This window comes from Phyllobates terribilis, unplaced genomic scaffold (assembly GCF_046119375.1).
Source record: "Phyllobates terribilis strain yellow unplaced genomic scaffold, ASM4611937v1 Scaffold_1__5_contigs__length_1240528914, whole genome shotgun sequence".
Lineage (NCBI taxonomy): Eukaryota > Metazoa > Chordata > Amphibia > Anura > Dendrobatidae > Phyllobates > Phyllobates terribilis.
In genome coordinates, this window is record NW_027362761.1 from 274,652,505 (window position 1) to 274,671,050 (window position 18,546).

The following is an 18,546-nucleotide window of genomic DNA, read 5'->3' on the forward strand; positions in this document are numbered from 1 at the left end:
TACCACTGCTATGCATGAAAATTATTATCTGGTTGTAGGCACTGGACTACACAGTCATTTCAATATCACTTACCTGCATCAGTTTCTCGTCTGTCAACTTCATCATAAACATCCATTGCCAATTCTTCAAATAAGTGATTGCTTAACTGCAAAGACGACACGTGTGAGAAATTCCCCATGCACAACCCTATCTAGCGTTAGCTACCACTATTCATACTCACAGACTGAAGTTTTTTCTTTGCAGCCTTAGCCAGTTCTGATAAGTCTAGACTGCTGAAAACAATAAAAGAAGTTGTAATGAGTAATTAGAAGACAGATATCATGTATAAAATGGGGACTATAGTGAAAATCTTCTGGTATACCATACAAGCATTGGGAAGAGGACATTGGTAAAGACTGTCAGAAGTTTGGATCACTGATGGTCCGGATGCTAAGATACCCACCCATCACAAAAGTGCTCAGACAGGGTTAGCTTAAAACCGGCTACTATATTTTCTATTAAAAGAGAACCTGTTACTAGGTTTAACCTCTATAATGCATTAGCAGCACATCATCAAACTCCTAATATTGATTTTAATGATCCCCCTATCATGCCTGGAGTAGGATTTGTGGCGAGGTGCACGCCACTCGTCAGACGCTCCTGATTCATGAAGGAAATGTGCTCCATCATGAATCAGGAGCGTCTAACTCCAGCCCATCTCCTCATCAAGACTGACATGAAAAACATCTTCATGTTCAATTGGTACGAAGGTAGAGACGGTGACGCCAGCGCTGATTGGGCGCCGGGCTCAAGTGTCATAACCGCACGAGAGCCCTGGGACCGCAAGTGTCCACACCGCTGGAACGGCGCCAGCAAAGGAGATGAATATAAGCTTTTTTATTTTATTGGCGCCAAACATTAAACTCAAGAAGGGGTTGTCCTAGTAGTGGACAACCTCTTTAAGGGCAATTAAATTATTACGGATCAAATAAAGTAGTAAAAGTAAAAGGAGCAAAAAGCCCTATAGAAGCAAGTACTATAGTAAAAAAAAGAAATACGTTTCTCCTTTGTATAATCCATCTTAACAGGAAAATTCAGAAAAAAAATATAGTCAAAAGATGGAAGAATGCCAAAGATCGCCTTTACTTAAAGGGCTTAAAGTTCATTTTAATCACTAGATGAAAAAAAGCTCCAAGATTAAATGTGAGTAAAAATAATGTTCTTGTGCTGTGATCCCGTGCTGTAATGACTGAATACTCTTTTTGCGTCCTCCCCTGCCCAGGAGCTGTGTCCTGTGCTGTCCTATCTGTATACTCTCTTTTACTTCCTCCCCTGCCCAGGAGCTGTGTCCTGTGCTGTCCTGTCTGTATACTCTCTTTTACTTCCTCCCCTGCCTAGGAGCTGTGTCCTGTGCTGTCTTATCTGTATACTCTCTTTTACTTCCTCCCCTGCCCAGGAGCTGTGTCCTGTGCTGTCCTATCTGTATTCTCTTTTGCTTCCTCCCCTGCCCAGGAGATGTGGTAAGATCAGACCATGTCCCTGTACGGTCAGACACAGCCATTACACAGTACACAGCAGGGGCACATTTATAAGATTATCTCAGAACAGGAACAAGCTTTTTCATCACAACCAATTGTAGAAGTTATTATTATTCCAAGAGCTATTGATTAAAATAAAAACTTTGTTCTTGGGAAAACCCCTTTAAAGAATGATTTATCCACAAATTACCATAATACGAGGCAGCTACAGTATATTATACAACGCCCAAACTGGCTTCATTTTAACATAATCATAAGTAATAAAGAATAATATATCCTTGAAAAAGATTCTGTACTTACAGCCTCCTTTTTCCACATGAGCAGCCGCAGAACAAAAAGGAAAATTAACATTATGGATGCATATTTAAAATGCAAAAGAAAAAAAAAAAAACCTTCCACATTACCATGAAAGCTGTCTACACAACAAAGCGCCTATTTAGCAGGGTTTCCCGCAGCTGCCCTGCAGCTGTCTCTCTCTTGTATAATGTAAAAAAAGAAAAAGCCTGGATAACAGCTGAAGTTACTGCTTACAAGGACAGCCGCTTGTGGCACTTTGAAGTTAAATGGTTGCTCAGAATTCCGCATATTATTTCCCGGCAAGTATTCTGTTACCTCAAATGATTGTCGGGAGATAATGAATGCATTGTTGTAGGCTTTACTTTTCAATATCTTACTTACAATACATATAGAAGATACATACCAGCTCAATTCAATATATGGATTTACTTATTCATGCATTTTCATTCATCAGTTACATCGATCCATAGCAAATGGATATATAAGTTGCCTACAGTTTGACATTTAATAGCTAAAATTAAGAACCGCTTTCCATTAGAGATACAATCTAATCTTACCTGTCTGCCATGTGGGGTATAATAAAGTGCTGTCCACTTCTGTGGTCTAAAAAAATAAAAAATCCAATGCTTAATTATTTTATTTGATTAATAACAGGCATTATCCATGCTATGTATAATGTTTCCAAATGTGGCAGAGGGTAATATAGGCATCCTATCACTATGTACGCCGAGGTTCTGTCTTAGTATTCTATGAGTTGATGCGCCCTGGATAACAGTCTCCGCCAACCCCACCGCCTCATTCTGACAGCACAGCAATCCAGTCCAGAAAGTGGCCCAAGACGTGATCGGTACGTCAGCAACCTTCATTAAGACGCACAGCATATGTGATCATTTCCTGAACACACCGGACCTGCGCAAATGAGAGTATTCGGTTGTCTTACTTCTAAGCTTTCATCAACACTAGATCAGGTCCGGGATGTCCAAAAATCTAGAGAAAATGCAGTGCGTTTCAATAGAGGATGATGTACATGATCCGTCATCTGTGGGCATTTTCTGGACAAAGCAATGGTGCTTACAGAGGAGAAAACTATGCCAATAAGGGCAAGGCTTAGTGGAATGATAAAACTGTGTAAGCCCATGTTCACGTCAGGACTTCGCATCAGTATTTGTAAGCCAAAACCAGGAATGGGTGATAAATACAGAAGTGGTGACGTGTTTCTATACTTTTCCTCTGACTGTTTCACTCCTGATTTTGGCTTACAAACACTGATGTAAAATACTGACCAAATACTGTACGTGTGAACGTGGTCTAACACTTCTAATGGAGCATATATTGATAAGTTTCTTACATTCTCCTTTCACACAGTTTTGTAAAAATTATACATAAAGAGGTTAACCTGCTTAAAGAGGTTTTCTCCAAATCAATCATCAGGGGCTCACCACTCCAGGCCCCCAACTTCCTGCTTTGCTGGGGGACAGTGACCTCCTGAAGATTGCAGGGTAAGAAAGGATATGATCCAGCTCTCAGATTCATATTTCCATAATGTGTTAAAACCAATAGTCCTTTATTATAAACATTTAAAAAATTAAGGGTAAATATGAAAAATTAATAACAGGCAGTGAAACCTCTAAAGGAGGTGGAGGGGGGACGAAGGCAGAAAAAAATTTACGCAACCATACGAGTTTCAAAACGCCAAGATTTCTTATGCTCCTGAAGACCGACAGTTCAAAGAAGTGGTGGTATGGTTGCACTGCTGGCCCAAATTAAGCTCTCTCCCAGGCTCTTGGCAGAGGCGGCTTGGTCTCTGCGGCATGGGAGAAGTGCAGGGGGACTGAGGCTGGTCAGATGCAGCCATCGTCAGTGTGGCATGAGCATGCTTGTAAAGCATAGAGCTTGCTAGTGGACCATGCACCTTGCCTACGTAACTGACCATGCTGGAACAAGCTGTACACTACAACATTAAAAAAACAAACCCTCTTATTTAGAATGGAGAGGTAAATCGCAATTGTTTTTCCAAGCACTTTGCAATTTCACCCATTTATGAACTTCAGATAACTAAACCCCCTTAATTCATTATCAAAATTCCTAATTATAACCTTCTTTCCTTCGTACCTGGTTTCCTCCCACAAAGATAAAATGCTAATCGGTCTGTTAATTCATGCTGAATTTCCACAAGGCGATCTGCTAGTTCATGGTGGCCTCCTTGCCTGTTGGGAGGAAAACAAAGATTTACTAAGGTTTCGGGCACTGTGTGATTGGTTTAGGGGTTGTACTGCACTGGAAAAACATGGCTGTTTTTTTCCCTAAAACATTGATTCACCAGTCCATGGATTGTGTCTGGTATCCAGCTTAACTCTATTGGGCTAAGCTGCAATACCACACATAGCCTGTGGGCAACTGTGGCATTGTTTCTGGGAAAAAAATATATATTTTCCTACTTCCGTACAACCCCTTTTAAACACATTATGGACAGCAGGTGTACATAACATTACGGACACACTTCCTCCAAACTTTTAACATTTTTATCTTTTTGTCTCATTTACCAAAAAGGCGTAAAAGAAAACTGCACATATCAGCAATCTGGGCTTAGCGTTCAGTTTTTTTCTTTTAACGCCATGGATAACAGAGCTTTTCTTTTTTTAAAGACTTAATAAATCAAAGTCTGAACATATCCTAAAGGCCAAGAGAATATTCACACTGCTGCTTGGCCCCTCAGCAATAGGAGGGTTTTTACCCATTCAAAAAAGTAGCACATTGTACCCTTCATGCCATAGCCTCTTGGTGTATTCTGAGTTTATATAGAGGGGTCTCCATTTCAAGATCCCCCCCCACTACATGGAATAGGATTGAGGCCACAGTTTTCTTCCCTGGAAAGTCCTGCGTATTACAAAGACAGCGTGACACACGTGACAAATGTGAATAGATCCTTACACAATATCGCTAGACTGCAGTAAATGGCCATAGCTACAATAGACTGAAGAGGATAAATAGCAGATAGCCATTAATCAACTAATCTAGAATTACTGGACATCCTCTGACAACTAAATGAATTACAATTGAATTGCGCTTCCAGCACTCAGCCATCCATCTTGCACACTTTTCTGGCATTCATCCCATTTCTCATCAATACAACGCACAAGTATGTGAAGAATGTGCAATCTGATCTGTCGGACATGGAGAAACACATACATGCTATAGATGTAAATATAAGAAATTCCTGCTTCAGACAAGAAGAAGTGACCTGTCGCTACTTAGTGTGCCACATTGATTTCCAGAAATCACATGATGTTCTGTGTGACGACTGATTTATGCTGGGGCCAGTACAGCGATATAGGATGTTATATGATCACTGTTACATGTACATGGCATGGCGGGGAAACTAAGTTACACCACAACGTATATTGAGAATGTATAGATAATACAGTTTGTTTGTGATGCCCTTGTTCCCCCTACATATGTTCAGGTATACAGCGTATAACCTATAGGCTATAATGGATCTAATGAGTGCCCAATAAGGGACCCTTTGACATACATCAGCTCATTATTGTATTTTCTCCATGTATTCTTTTAAAGAAGCACTCCCATTAGGTTTTTTATATGCATTAAATGTATGTATATAATAATCTTTTTTTTTTAGTTTTTGTTATAATAATCTTATTTATATAGCGCCAACATATTCCACTGTGCTTGACAATTCAGACCATTTACAGACCTTATCGGCACTGTCCCCATTGGGGCTCACAATCTACATTCCCTATCAGTATGTCTTTGGATTGTGAGAGGAAACCGGAGAACCTGGAGGAAACCCACGTAAACACGGGGAGAACATACAAACTCCTTGCAGATGTTGTCCTTGGTGCATGTGCATGTAATATAGTGTGAGTGTATTAATATACTCGCCTACTGCTGCTCTTCTTAGCGTTGTCACCGCTCTGCAGACTGTCCGTAACACGCTGAGCTCTGTGTGACCCAGAAGTGATTTTTAAAGTGTAAGTCTGTGGAGCATCAGAACCAGGCTCCCTAAATGTACATTGTAAAAGAAACTTCCGGCTCACGCATAGAACATAGGGCGAACAGGGTAGTCACAATTGCAGTGGAGTCACCGAAAAGAGGAGAAGAACGGTGCTGTACACCGGAGAGAGCAGGGGTAGGTGAGTATATTAATATACTCACACCACATTACATGCACAAATACATACATTTCATTAAAAAAAAAAAAAAAAAAAAAAAGCTAAATTAATGGGAGCAGATTTTTAAAGGGAACCTGTCACGTGAAATAATGCTATTAACCTGCAGATATGGGCTTATTAATCCACAGGTTAATAGCGTTCTGAACCAGCCCGGCGCCTGCAATTAGAGCCCTGCCGCTGGGAGATTAACTTTATTCCTCCAGGCAGCGTATGGATTTCAGTCATGGGGATGGTGCCGGCACTGCTCTGCGTATTGAGAGCGGCGGCTGTACCTGCGCCCCTGGCACTGACTGACAACTCGCTCAGCATTAGAGCCGGCTGACCGTCAGTGCCGGGGGCGCAGTTACAGCTGTCACTCTATACAATGACACAGTTTCGGTCACCACTCAATGCAGCCCTCATGACTGAAACCCGAAAGCTGCCAGGAGATATAAAGTTAATTTCCTCCTGGCAGTGGGGCTCCAAGTGCTGGCGCCGGGCAGGTTCCGAACGCTATTAACCCTATATCTGCAGGTTAATCGCGTTTTTTTTTTCAAGTGACAGGTCCCTCTTAAGTCACAGATAACCAGCTGTGAGTAGCTTTATTACCTCCACTATACATGATAACTAAAGGCTAAATTCACACCAAGTTTTAACCTACTTAGCATTAGTCTGTGACGTTGAAGTTATAAATGGAAATTATGACGCTATTGTGAATAAGAAAAAAAAATCTTCAAGGTCTCAGTTGGGCTCTGATCCAATACCAATGAGAAATAGGTTCCCACTGCAACAAAATGTACACTGCACGGTAAACTACAGTGTATACCACGGTCTTCTACTCAGAAATAAAAAAGATTTGTAACTCAGTCAAGCATCATAATATATTTATGCCTTTAGAACGGAAGCATCGTACCCAGGTCATAGAAAGGCGAAGAGTGTAACATTGAGGAGAAGAGTACTTTTTTTTTTTTAAATGGCAATAGAAGTTAGGCTGGAGGTTTTGACATGAAAAAGGGATGTGTTCCTTACCTCGCATAGTCAATGGGTGTTTTCCCAGCCGAATCAGGTGTCCCTGGATCCGCACCATAAACTGTGAGCAGCTCAGCCTGTAGTAGCTGACCAGCTTTGGCCGCCACATGAAGGGGTGTACTTCCCTTTTCCTGGAAAACATTAAAGTAAAACTCTACAATTCTACCATTATAGTATTAAAGTGGTATTCTCCAATTATTAAATTCTTTTAATTGATTAAACTGCATGAAAATAAGCAAGTCTGCAATTGAACTTTTCTATCTGCTGTCATTCTTCTGCAATAAGAGCTTTTATCCATCATAGTTTACAGCTGGTTTCCATGGAGCTCGGCTACTAGTACCTACCCAGAGCCTAGGAAGTTTCGTGCAGAAGCTACATTCTAGGACAAGGGATAACTCCTAACATACCAGCAGTCACCTCTACAGCCCAATGATTTCTATACAGCAGTTAGCTGCTCACCATCCTCCTTCTCAGCACAGATTATTCTGCTGCAAAAACAAGGGTGGTGGCAGGAAAAACGTTTCATAAAATACACACTTTCTTGATGTATTTACTTGCATTTTTTCCCATTCATTTGAATGGGTGAGAATGCTGCAAAAAGGCAAAGAATTATCATGCTGCAGATTTGAAAAAAAAAAACACTCTAAAAGGGTCAAATCTGCAATGAAAAAAAAAAGCAGCGGGTGCATAAGATTTTAGAAATCTTATGCACTTTGCTGGTACTGAAAACGCGGCTCTTTTTCTGCGGCAAAAACACAAAGTGTGAACAAGGCCCGATAGCTCTATTATAACTAGAGCACTGCTGCTCACCAGAACTGTCACACAACTAGTGCCTACCATACCAGAATTGAGAACTGCTCAAGAGACAACTTGAGAATACCCAAGTTGGTGGCCCCCATCCCCAAACAAAACAATGATCTAAATCACCAACTCTGCACACACTGACATGCAGTGTCTGTGTGCGCACTCATCTCCCTTCTGTCTGGCTGGCGATTTCAATTAGGAAGCGCTCCAATTACTATAAGGGGAGGGTCGAAGAATGGTACTTGAGGGGGGAATATGGTGCAATCATTTCTTGGCCAGGCTGAGGGTACACCAAAGTCCTCTCATTTACATATGTAATACAACTGTTTTCATACAACATGAATAAAAGCAAAATCTATAGTACCAGTATGATTTTAATTTTGGATAATCAGCTATATGAATGTCTAAATAGTTCAATTTTAGTTTTGGGTGTGAGACTCCCTTTAAAGCAGGTCAAATGAAAGAAATACATTTACTAAAAAAGGCAAGATTTAAACAAATAATTAACACTACTGGATATAAATTCACATTATCTACAATAATCACTTTTCTAGAAGCAACCAGTACAAGGAACCCCCAAGTTCCATCAGTTTTGCCTTGAACAGTGTTTCTTGTGCTTGGACAAAATTGTTAAAACTTTAGCTGATCAGCAGCCGCCGATCGTGAGCATCTGTCACATGACATTGTTTATGTCAGGAGACTTGGTGGTGAGTTATACATGTGACTGCTGTAACTATTCAGTGGCTGTAGTGGTGACTTGCTTGTTACCACTGCTGCCTGCTGTTGGCTTCACTAGTCTAATATCTGTCCAGATGAAGCAGGAAGTACAGAGAATTGTGGAGGACATAGGAATGGAAGAATTGCCTTTTTGGCGGCGACAGACTCGTCTTAACTACATTCTATTTATTTTGTAAAAATTTTATAAAAAAATTACTACTTTCAATTATTAAAGTAATAGCTGCCACTAATTAAAATCAAATTTACTAGGAGTAGATCCAGTGAAAAATACTAAAAAACAAGCAACACTTAAAATACAAGCCTCAACTTACCGGATTAAAAAAATTTGCTTGTGCGCCTAGTGATAAAAGTCGCAGACAGGTCTCCAAATTACCAGTCCTAACACTTGAGTGAAGTTGCTGGATGCATTTAAAAAAAAGAAAAGAAAACAAATTAATTTAAGAGTTAAAGCGCTATAAACACGGAGCTGTAAAATATAAGATACAAGGAAAGAGTGCCGCAGTGTGTGTGTACACTATATAGTATCCTAAATGACCACCCCAAACTAAATGCTGATCAGTTTTAAAACTTACTGAACACATTTTATAGGGTGATTTAAATAACATCAGTTTCTCCAAACAGACCGCAGACTGCTATTGTATAATGTAAGGCTTCTGAAACCAATCTATCACCTTCAATACACGACTGTATGATCAGTACAAAAATGTAACAGCAAGCCAGAAAATATGAGTACTTTCTCTGCACAGAATGAATGAAAAAAAAACAGGACATGTGTGAGTGTGTCACATCTAGACAAGGAAATGAACCAGTGGAAGTGGTAAACATTATGTGTACTGTTAAAACATATTGGTGTCTAAGGGGGTAATGTTTCTTGTGGAGAGTGACTTGCCAGTGTAAGGAGACTTATAGGCCATGCAATGTTCCGCTGGGATACTAAATATTAAAATTGCCTCTTCAGAGAGGACTTGAACTCTAGTGCCACCTATTGGAAACAGCAATCCTAAAAGTCAATATCAACCTTTTAACGAAACTTGCCACATGACTTTGGATAAAAGCCAAACCAAAATCTGTATTTGCAGAGACATGTTTAAGGTGTTGCCCCTTTTCTGCACAAAGCAAAAGATATGATTTGGCTTTATGAGGCCTCTGACTGGGATCTAAAAGGTAATATCTCTCCTTGTGGAGAATTACTTGCCTGACGTGTCAGTGTAAGGAGACTTATAGGTCATACAATGCTCCTCTTGGACATTAAAAGCAGACACAACAACAACAACAACATGTGTATGTATAGTCTAGATTTCATTTGGTAAGGCCGGTTTCACATTTCCGATATCCACAGTCTGAATTAGATGCCCAATGTCAAGACTGTCAATAGGTCTCCTGATCGTAACTCAATAACCTCATAGATTTTTACGAGGCTTCCAAGTTTGGGTCTGAAGACATCAGTGCCCATACTTGAACTATCAAAAATCAGATATTAAGCCTATTTGTTCTTGAGCCCTGTTATAGGTCTGATAATAGGTGTAGACTTAGACTCAGTTGCAAAAAATTCCATTACGGACATCGGCTTACTGCACGCTCTCCCATTGAGAACACATATACCGTATAAGTACATATACTTATACCAGCAACATCAAAGTTCAAGACATTTATTTAATAACTTGCAGTTTGCATTGTGAAATCTCCTGGCAGATCTGCTTTTACTGTATAAAGATCACACAATGTTAGCTCTCATAGGGCTGTAGCTAATTGTCAGGCAACTTGAGCTTTTCTAATGCACTGCTGTCCAACACAATTTTCTATTCAGAGTTGATTGCGAATAGAGAAGAAAAAAAAAATTGCATAAAATAAATGAAGAAAAGTTTCTCATGTTGCTAATCATAGGGTGGGTACGGAAAATATTCAGACCCCTTTAAATTTTTCACTCTTTGTTTCATTGCAGCCATTTGGTAAATTCTAAAAATTTCATTTTTTTCTCATTAACATACACTCTGCACCCCATCTTAACTGAAAAAAACAGAAATGTAGACATTTTTGCAAATTTATTAAAAAAGACAAACTGAAATATCACATGGTCATAAGTATTCAGACCCTGTGCTCAGACACTCATATTTAAGTCACATGCTGTCCATTTCCTTGTGATCCTCCTTGAGATGGTTCTACTCCTTCATTGGAGTCCAGCTGTGTTTAATTAAACTGATAGGATTTGATTTGGAAAGACACAAACCTGTCTACATAAAACCTCACAGATCACAGTGCATGTCAGACCAAATGAGAATCATGAGCTCAAAGGAACTGCCCAAGGAGCTCAGAGACAGAATTGTGGCAAGGCACAGATCTGGCCAAGGTTACAAAAGAATTTCTGCATTACTCGAGGTTCCTAAGAGCACAGTGGCCTCCATAATCCTTTAATGGAAGAAGTTTGGGACCACCAGAAGTCTTCCTAGACCTGGTCGTCCAGCCAAACTGAGCAATCGTGGGAGAAGAGCCTTGGTGAGAGAGGTAAAGAAGAACCCAAAGATCACTGTGGCTGAGCTCCAGAGATGCAGTAGGGAGATGGAATAAAGTTCCACCAAGTCAACTATCACTGCAGCCCTCCATCAGTCGGGCCTTTATGGCAGAGTGGCCCAACGGAAGCCTCTCCTCACTGCAAGACATATGAAAGCCCGCATAGAGTTTGCTCAAAAACACAAAGGACTCCCAGACTATGAAAAATAAAATTCTCTGGTCTGATGAGACAAAGACAGAACTTTTTGGTGATAATTCTAAGCGGTATATGTGGAGAAAACCAGGCACTGCTCATCACCTGCCCAATACAATCCCAACAGTGAAACATGGTGGTGGCAGCATCATGCTATGGGGGTGTTTTTCAGCTGCAGGGACAGGACGACTGGTTGCAATTGAAGGAAACATGAATGTGGCCAAATACAGAGATATCCTGGATTAAAACCTCTTCCACAGCACTCTGGACCTCAGACTTGGCCAAAGGTTCACCTTCCAACAAGACAACGACCCTAAGCACACAGCTAAAATAACAAAGGAGTGGCTTCAGAACAACTCTGTGACCATTCTTGACTGGCCCAGCCAGAGCCCTGACCTAAACCCAATTGAGCATCTCTGGAGAGACCTGAAAATGGCTGTCCACCAACGTTCACCATCCAACCCGACGGAACTGGAGAGGATCTACAAGGAAGAATGGCAGAGGATCCCCAAATCCAGGTGTGAAAAAAACTTGTTGCATCATTCCCAAGACGACTCATGGCTGTACTAGCTCAAAAGGGTGCTTCTACTCAATACTGAGCAAAGGGTCTGAATACTTATGACCATGTGATATTACAGTTTTTCTTTTTTAATAAATTTGCAAAAATGTCGACATTTCTGTGGGGTTTTCAGTCAAGATGGGGTGCAGAGTGTACTTAAATGAGAAAAAGATGAACTTTTTAGAATTTACCAAATGGCTGCAATGAAACAAAGAGTGAAAAATGTAAAGGGGTCTGAATACTTTCCATACCCACTGTATTCTAAATGTTGAATGGTGTAGGATGTTGATCAAATATGATCTTTTCCCTTTAAGGAATAGCTGCCCAACATGTAATCCTGAATATATTTGGTAAGGTAGAAGCAGCATGGATTCGGATCACGTAGTGCTCTAGATAAATTACGCTAACATATTCTTTCTTCATAGACCACTGAGCCAGAGATCAGGATATTTGCTGTAACAAGACAGAACTAGTCAGACGTTCAGACAGAAGCATGCCCAATTAGGAGAAAAATGCTTACCTTACTAAGATCTTTGGCTGTAACACTATCATCATCTCGACAGGGTAAACGGTGAACAAATGCCAGCATTTGATATTTTGCTCTTATAAACTCAGCTTTGTTTGGGCTGTCAGGAAACAAAAAATAAATGTAGGAACTTTTCATAGAATCATAGAATGTTAGAGATGGAAGGGACCTTTACCAAAGAAACAAAAATTACATAGTCAATCTCTCAATTATTTCCCCCAGCAAAGACAGTTTTAGCATGCACTGCCTATGAATACAAACTAAGGAATATTCCGCTAAGAAGTTATCACTTTTCCATAGGATAGGTAATAACTTATAGATTAGTGGTCTCAACAGTCAGCCCCCATACCATGGTAACAAACACTCCATTTAAAAAAAAAAAAGAGGGCAAAAGTCTGGCAGGTTGTGGTCTTAGTGGTCAGACCACCACGGATCCTATCCTATGGATAAATAATTTCTTCTTACATTTATGCAAGCCCATACATATATGTTTACCAAACCCATTGCCATTTCTATATCAATATGCTTACATTATATTTATCATTTATGATTTGTGTTTTGAACCTTGAATGAAAATACTTCTAGAAATTCCTGGAATTTCTACAAGCTGCCTGTGTTTCATGTAAATTAAAAATTCTACAACTTTCAAATATAGTTTCTTTTATAAATGGGTTGACCACTTCCACAATTTTTAAATGCTCAAAATGTACTGAAACAATAAAAGAAGCTGGTCTTCTGCCGGTCTCTACTTTGTGCTGTAGTGATAATGTTCTACCAGGGACATATGACCACTGCAGCCAATCAACGGCCATATCAGTATCCCCTTACAGCCAGATATTGGCCGCAGTAAACGTTCTGATATAGGAACATGTGAAATCACAGCAGCAGGATGCAGAGACCAGCAGGGAAAGAAGGACAGTGTCAAAGCAGGAGCAGCAGGGGAAGGGAGAGGCGAGGATAGCTTCTTTTATTGTGCTTACCGATGTTAATGCTTTATAAAAAAAAATGACGAAAGTAGATAACCCTTTTAGTTCTTCACCATTTTCAAGAAACTCTGTAGGTTAACATCTGCAGTCACATTTCTGTTTTTCTGTCCCATGATAGGAGTATAAAAATGAAATTGACGAGTTTACTGAATCTGCCCAACAGCCCCCTTTGACAGTTGAATTTTCTTCTTCATGGTGTCTGTAACTCTGCCGAAAAATATAGTGCAGCACGAGGTGCTAGTTTTCCCACATTTATGACTTGGTCTTAGTCTTTCCCACATATGAGAACTTTGTCTTAGTTTGCAGTGAGTAAGTGAGAACCCGTGATGTGACACAGCAGCGGAGGCTCAGCGTTGGACTCGAGGAGGGCGAGTAATGCAGGCAGGAGATAGGATATTTTAACATGTTTTCCTACTATACTGATCCATACTATGCATAGAATGAATGGCAGGGACAGATCCATTACATGACTGAAGCCATGCACTAACAATGATGGCATCTGCCAGATGTGAACCAAGCCAGAGATTTGAACCAATTTTCAGCATCTGCATGTAACCGTTTTCTCATAGCAAACTTATATATTTAGCATGAGGAGGAAGTGAAACATGGAAGTATGTTAGAAAGTTAAAGAACTTTTAATTTATAGAGTAATTAGGGTCTACACCAGAAAATCTCTTTGTAACTACTTTTTTTTCTGCCCTAGAAGCATTGCTTTTGGAGAAAACAGCTGTATACTTACAGCACCTGATGAAGCATGGTATAGATCCATAATAAAGAGCTATGCTATCAGTGCTCCAAGTCCAATGGTGCCAACTTTGTCCTACTTGCGGTCAGCCACGTACAGAGGCAACCCTATATGGGCAAGCTGACCAACATGTTAAACACCCAGGCAAAAAATATGAAACAGGTCCTAATTATTCAGCAACAACCAGAGGAAAAAAGACCCCTAAAAAGTATCTTTTATTAATTAAATCTAAAAAGGACTGAAAAAAATCCATACACGAACAACAATGATACTCATAATAATGGAACATCAGATTCAGGTCTTATACCGACAGGAAGGAATACAGACTAATACTGTCCCTAATTCCTCTCCCTTCCTGACAGCGGAGGTTGGCACCCTAATTTGTACTTCGTGGCACCCCCACTCCACGTCGGTATCCCTTATGTCACTGCAAGGACCCTTCTCCTAATATTAAAAAAACACAATGGCGAGAAAAAGGTAGAAAAAGAAGTGAACGTATAGGTTTAGAAGCCGATATATAATTATGAAAATGACCAAATCTGTTCAATGGGACATACACCAGCACCTGGAGACTTGAAAGCCAGATTAATCTTAGCATTACTTAGATAAAGTACATCTATCTATGAATTGATTTATCAACTAGTATCATGATCCATTATAATGATCCAGTGCACAACTATCTTGATCAATCTCTTATCTTAGCTATATAACAATAAATCTCTAGTGTGGGTTCCACACAGATAGGTATCACATATACAGCATAATGTTAGATCAAAACTATTCATCAGCGCAAACGATTATATATAGAGAGCTGTTTCATGATGTACGCAGCATTGACTGGTTATCTGAGGAGAGAGATTGATGTCCTCTTCAGGACCCCTGATGAACCCTGGTGGAAACGCGTTGGGTCTAAGGGACTACTAATGATAAGTGCCATTTTTCATTTGGGACTATATATATGGGACTATTAAGTTTTAAGTGCCATTTTCTGTCTGTATGACTTGTCAGACTGTTGGTTCAAATTGTGGGCTGAAGACCTACAGACATTTGTGTGAAACAGCCCTCTATATATAATCTTTTGATCTAACATTATGCTGTATATGTGATACCTATCTGAGTGGAACCCACATTGGAGATTTATTGTTATATAGCTAAGATAAGAGAGATTGATCAAGATAGTTGTGCACTGGATCGTTATAATGGATCATGATATTAGTTGATAGATAAATCAATTCATAAATAGATGTACTTTAAGTAATACTAAGATTAATCTGGCTTTCAAGTCTCCAGGTGCTGGTGTATGTCCCATTGAACAGATTTGGTCATTTTTATTATTATATATCGGCTTCTAAACTTATATGTTCACTTCTTTTTCTACCTTTTTCTCACCATTGTGGTTTTTTTAATATTAGGAAAAGGGTCCTTGTAGTGACATAAGGGATACCGATGTGGAGAGGGGGCGCCACAAAGTACAAATTAGGGTGCCAACCTCCGCTGTCAGGAAGGGTCAGGAATTAGGGACAAAATAGGGACAGTATTAGTCTGTATTCCTTCCTGTCGGTATAAGACCTGAATCTGATGTTCCATTATGATGAGTATCATTGTTGTTCGTGTATGGATTTTTTCAGTCCTTTTTAGATTTAAATTAATAAAAGTTACTTTTTAGGGGTCTTTTTTTCCTCTGGTTGTTGCTAAGCTGACCAACATGTTTGGTCGAAGTAGCATCAAAAGCTGATTGCTACAAGCTGCGTTCTAATGGCCCATTATCTTAGGCAAGGTGCCAAGTGTAGTGACCCAACTATTTCAATTATTTGGTAAATTAAAACGCAATTAAGAAGGATATTAAATATTTGTTTGTAGTCATCTTCAGATGTCAAAACTAAGACATGGGAGGAAATATTAAAGTGTACCTCCAGCTATACAGAAAAACGAATAGGGTGCAGGAGTGTGCTCAAATTGCTTTTCTAAATACAATACTTGCTCTGTTTCCACACAGCAGGACGGTGAGCTGCTCACATCCATCCATTGCCAGGAGAGTGTTCTGTATCAAAGAGGGAGTCAGTGTGGTAGAGAAGAATTACATCCTACAGCGCTGGCTCCTCTACTGAGAGCCAAGAAGACAAAGGAGCCCCCAGACCTCGGATAATTCCCACTCTGAATAAATGGAGGCATGTAATAATTCATAGAATATAGACACCAAGAAGAGGAAAAATTATACAGAAAATAGCATAGACTTACTGCAACTTATCCTGGGGATTGGCTTTCCGCTTTCCACTCATTATGGATGCGGGGTCCAGCAAAGAATGTTCCCATATTGAATTCGCCCCATTACTATAGAGGGTCTGTACCATCTAAATTACACAAGACACATACATTAGTGCACATACATAGATATGTCCAAAAATAAATGATAAGGTTCGTATTTTAATCAAAAGGAGATCACTTCTGGACGTCAGGTCAGAACATTAGGGAATGTATCCCTCTCTCTTGCTCCAAGATTTGATCCTGAAAAGTACAGAAGAGGGGGTCTCCCAGCTGTAACGAAAAAGGGGCTTTTTAACTCATCACCTATCTGCACTACAAGTCAGAAGCATGTGACTGCAAGTGGTGAGGGGGATTGTCCCTGGTCTCTACGGGGTCCCTCGGACCTCTGGTAAAGTGAAGCCGTAATGAGGATGTGCAACACAAACTGAACTTCTATGGGACTGATGGAGATTCTAGGTTCAGGTCCATAGAGAGTGAATGGAGAAAACACGTTAGGACAGAGGTGAAAACTAATAATTCCCCATGACTGCAAGAGGAGACAAGCTAAGAGGCAGAAAGAGAATGCACTCTCTCAAACATCCATGTCCCGTTGACTATAAAGGATTATTTTCATTTTATAAAGTAAAGACATATTGCAAGGATATTTCATCATGAAATTTGCACCCCCACCAATCCTAATTTTACCCTGCAAAGTAATTCTCCTGGAACCCAATTAATTACAGCCATGCCCATTTCCTGGTGAGAACGTGGACTGGCACTACCTGACCAGACCATAACACGGCTGTGTAGAAGCCTTGAACCATTACCTGTAGCAAGGTAGGAGGCCATGGCGTGTGTTTAAGATGTCTCACTTGTGAGATGTGTCTTCCCAGGCTCCGGTGCACACTACAGCATTCGTCACATATCAGAATACCTCTATTGATAGATGCCCAGCGAGGATCTGCAAATGAAAAAAAAAAATGCAGTAGTAAGGAGCTTCCCTTAAACGCTTACAAACCATTTAACACAAATGGGTTTGTCCAGGTTCACAAAACAAACAGGCAGGTCAGGGGCAGGGTTTCAGAGCTCCCCTACGTGACTCCGTTGCTCTGCTTCCTTTCCACTTGAATATTTGACATGTGATCTATCCCGACTCGTTTCAGTCACTAATGGTGACATCTATAAGGGCCAAGTCTACAGCTGCTTGACAACCGCCCAGAAGTGAGAAATCGTCAGAATGCAAGCCTGTTCGGACCACGCATTACCAGTCATGTGCAAAGCCCCGCTGCTGCACCTGCTCAGTAAGGACTTGTTCATACCTTGCGTTTATGACACATTTTTCAAGAGTATAAAAAAACTGCTGCGATTTACAGTACGGCCAAAATTAATGAGATATCTGAAATCTCATGCACGTTGCTTATTTTTTTTCCCGGATTTTAAAAATCAATGCGTTTTATTTTAAATTTGCAGCGTGTCAATTCTTTCAGCGTTTTTCACCCAATCAAATGAATAGGAAAAGAAACGCATGTAAAAACACAAAAAAACGTGCATATTACAGGTATAATTGTTCCTCCCAAAAATTCATTTTTTTTGTGCAGAAAAATCTGCTGCAAATACTAAGTGTGAACATTGCTGTATTTTCGATCCAAATGCTGTTTGTGGAAAAAACGGGCAGCACCCTGACCAATTTTATTCAATTGGGCAATGCAGATGAGAGATTTTTTTTTCACTGACCAAATCTGTGTGTGAAAGAAAAAAATCACTAGTTTCTTCTGTATATTGGATGAGACTCACCCATTAAAGACTATGGGTATGTTGAGAAAAAAAAAATGGATGCTGTACAGCGCTACAGTATAGCATCAGATTTTTACAGATATATTGCAATTTTGTAACATAGGAAACTGTAAATGGTCCTGTAAATGACTAATACCTGCTGCTGTAAAAAACGGATTGTACGCAGATGACAAGTGAGAAAAAATAAATAAATCGTCCCACTTTTCTGGATGAAACTGAATTATTTTTTATACGCCCGTGTGAACCTGCCCTTACAGTGAGAATGTGCCTGTTTGCATTAGGTTGATGCCTATAAATCATATATCCAAGAAGCAGAGGGCCATGGGGTAAAATACACGGGATTTGTGTGTTGAAGGTCTACACTACAATGGGCATTTATATAGGCATTTATCGTGCCTGCTAAGGTTTCTGCCGATCCCAAATAACCCCTTTAGGT

The 18,546-nt window shown here is 40.0% G+C and overlaps 1 protein-coding gene across 9 annotated transcripts in view; it reads right to left on the minus strand.

Moving 5' to 3' along the window:
• The window catches only part of GIT2 (GIT ArfGAP 2), a 96,529-nt gene that overhangs the window by 65,065 nt on the left and 12,918 nt on the right, over positions 1–18,546 (minus strand). For 7 of the 9 annotated variants that reach the window (XM_073672789.1, XM_073672775.1, XM_073672822.1 and 4 more), the window contains exons 2-10: positions 17,144–17,277; positions 16,311–16,423; positions 12,336–12,441; positions 8,867–8,953; positions 7,014–7,144; positions 3,928–4,022; positions 2,373–2,418; positions 222–273; positions 74–146 (exon numbers count right to left, since the gene is read on the minus strand). In XM_073672789.1, the coding sequence (XP_073528890.1) occupies positions 74–146; positions 222–273; positions 2,373–2,418; positions 3,928–4,022; positions 7,014–7,144; positions 8,867–8,953; positions 12,336–12,441; positions 16,311–16,423; positions 17,144–17,277 (837 nt within the window). The remainder of the gene's footprint in view (positions 1–73; positions 147–221; positions 274–2,372; positions 2,419–3,927; positions 4,023–7,013; positions 7,145–8,866; positions 8,954–12,335; positions 12,442–16,310; positions 16,424–17,143; positions 17,278–18,546) is intronic. The other 2 variants (XM_073672781.1, XM_073672838.1) reach the window with 1 other exon arrangement.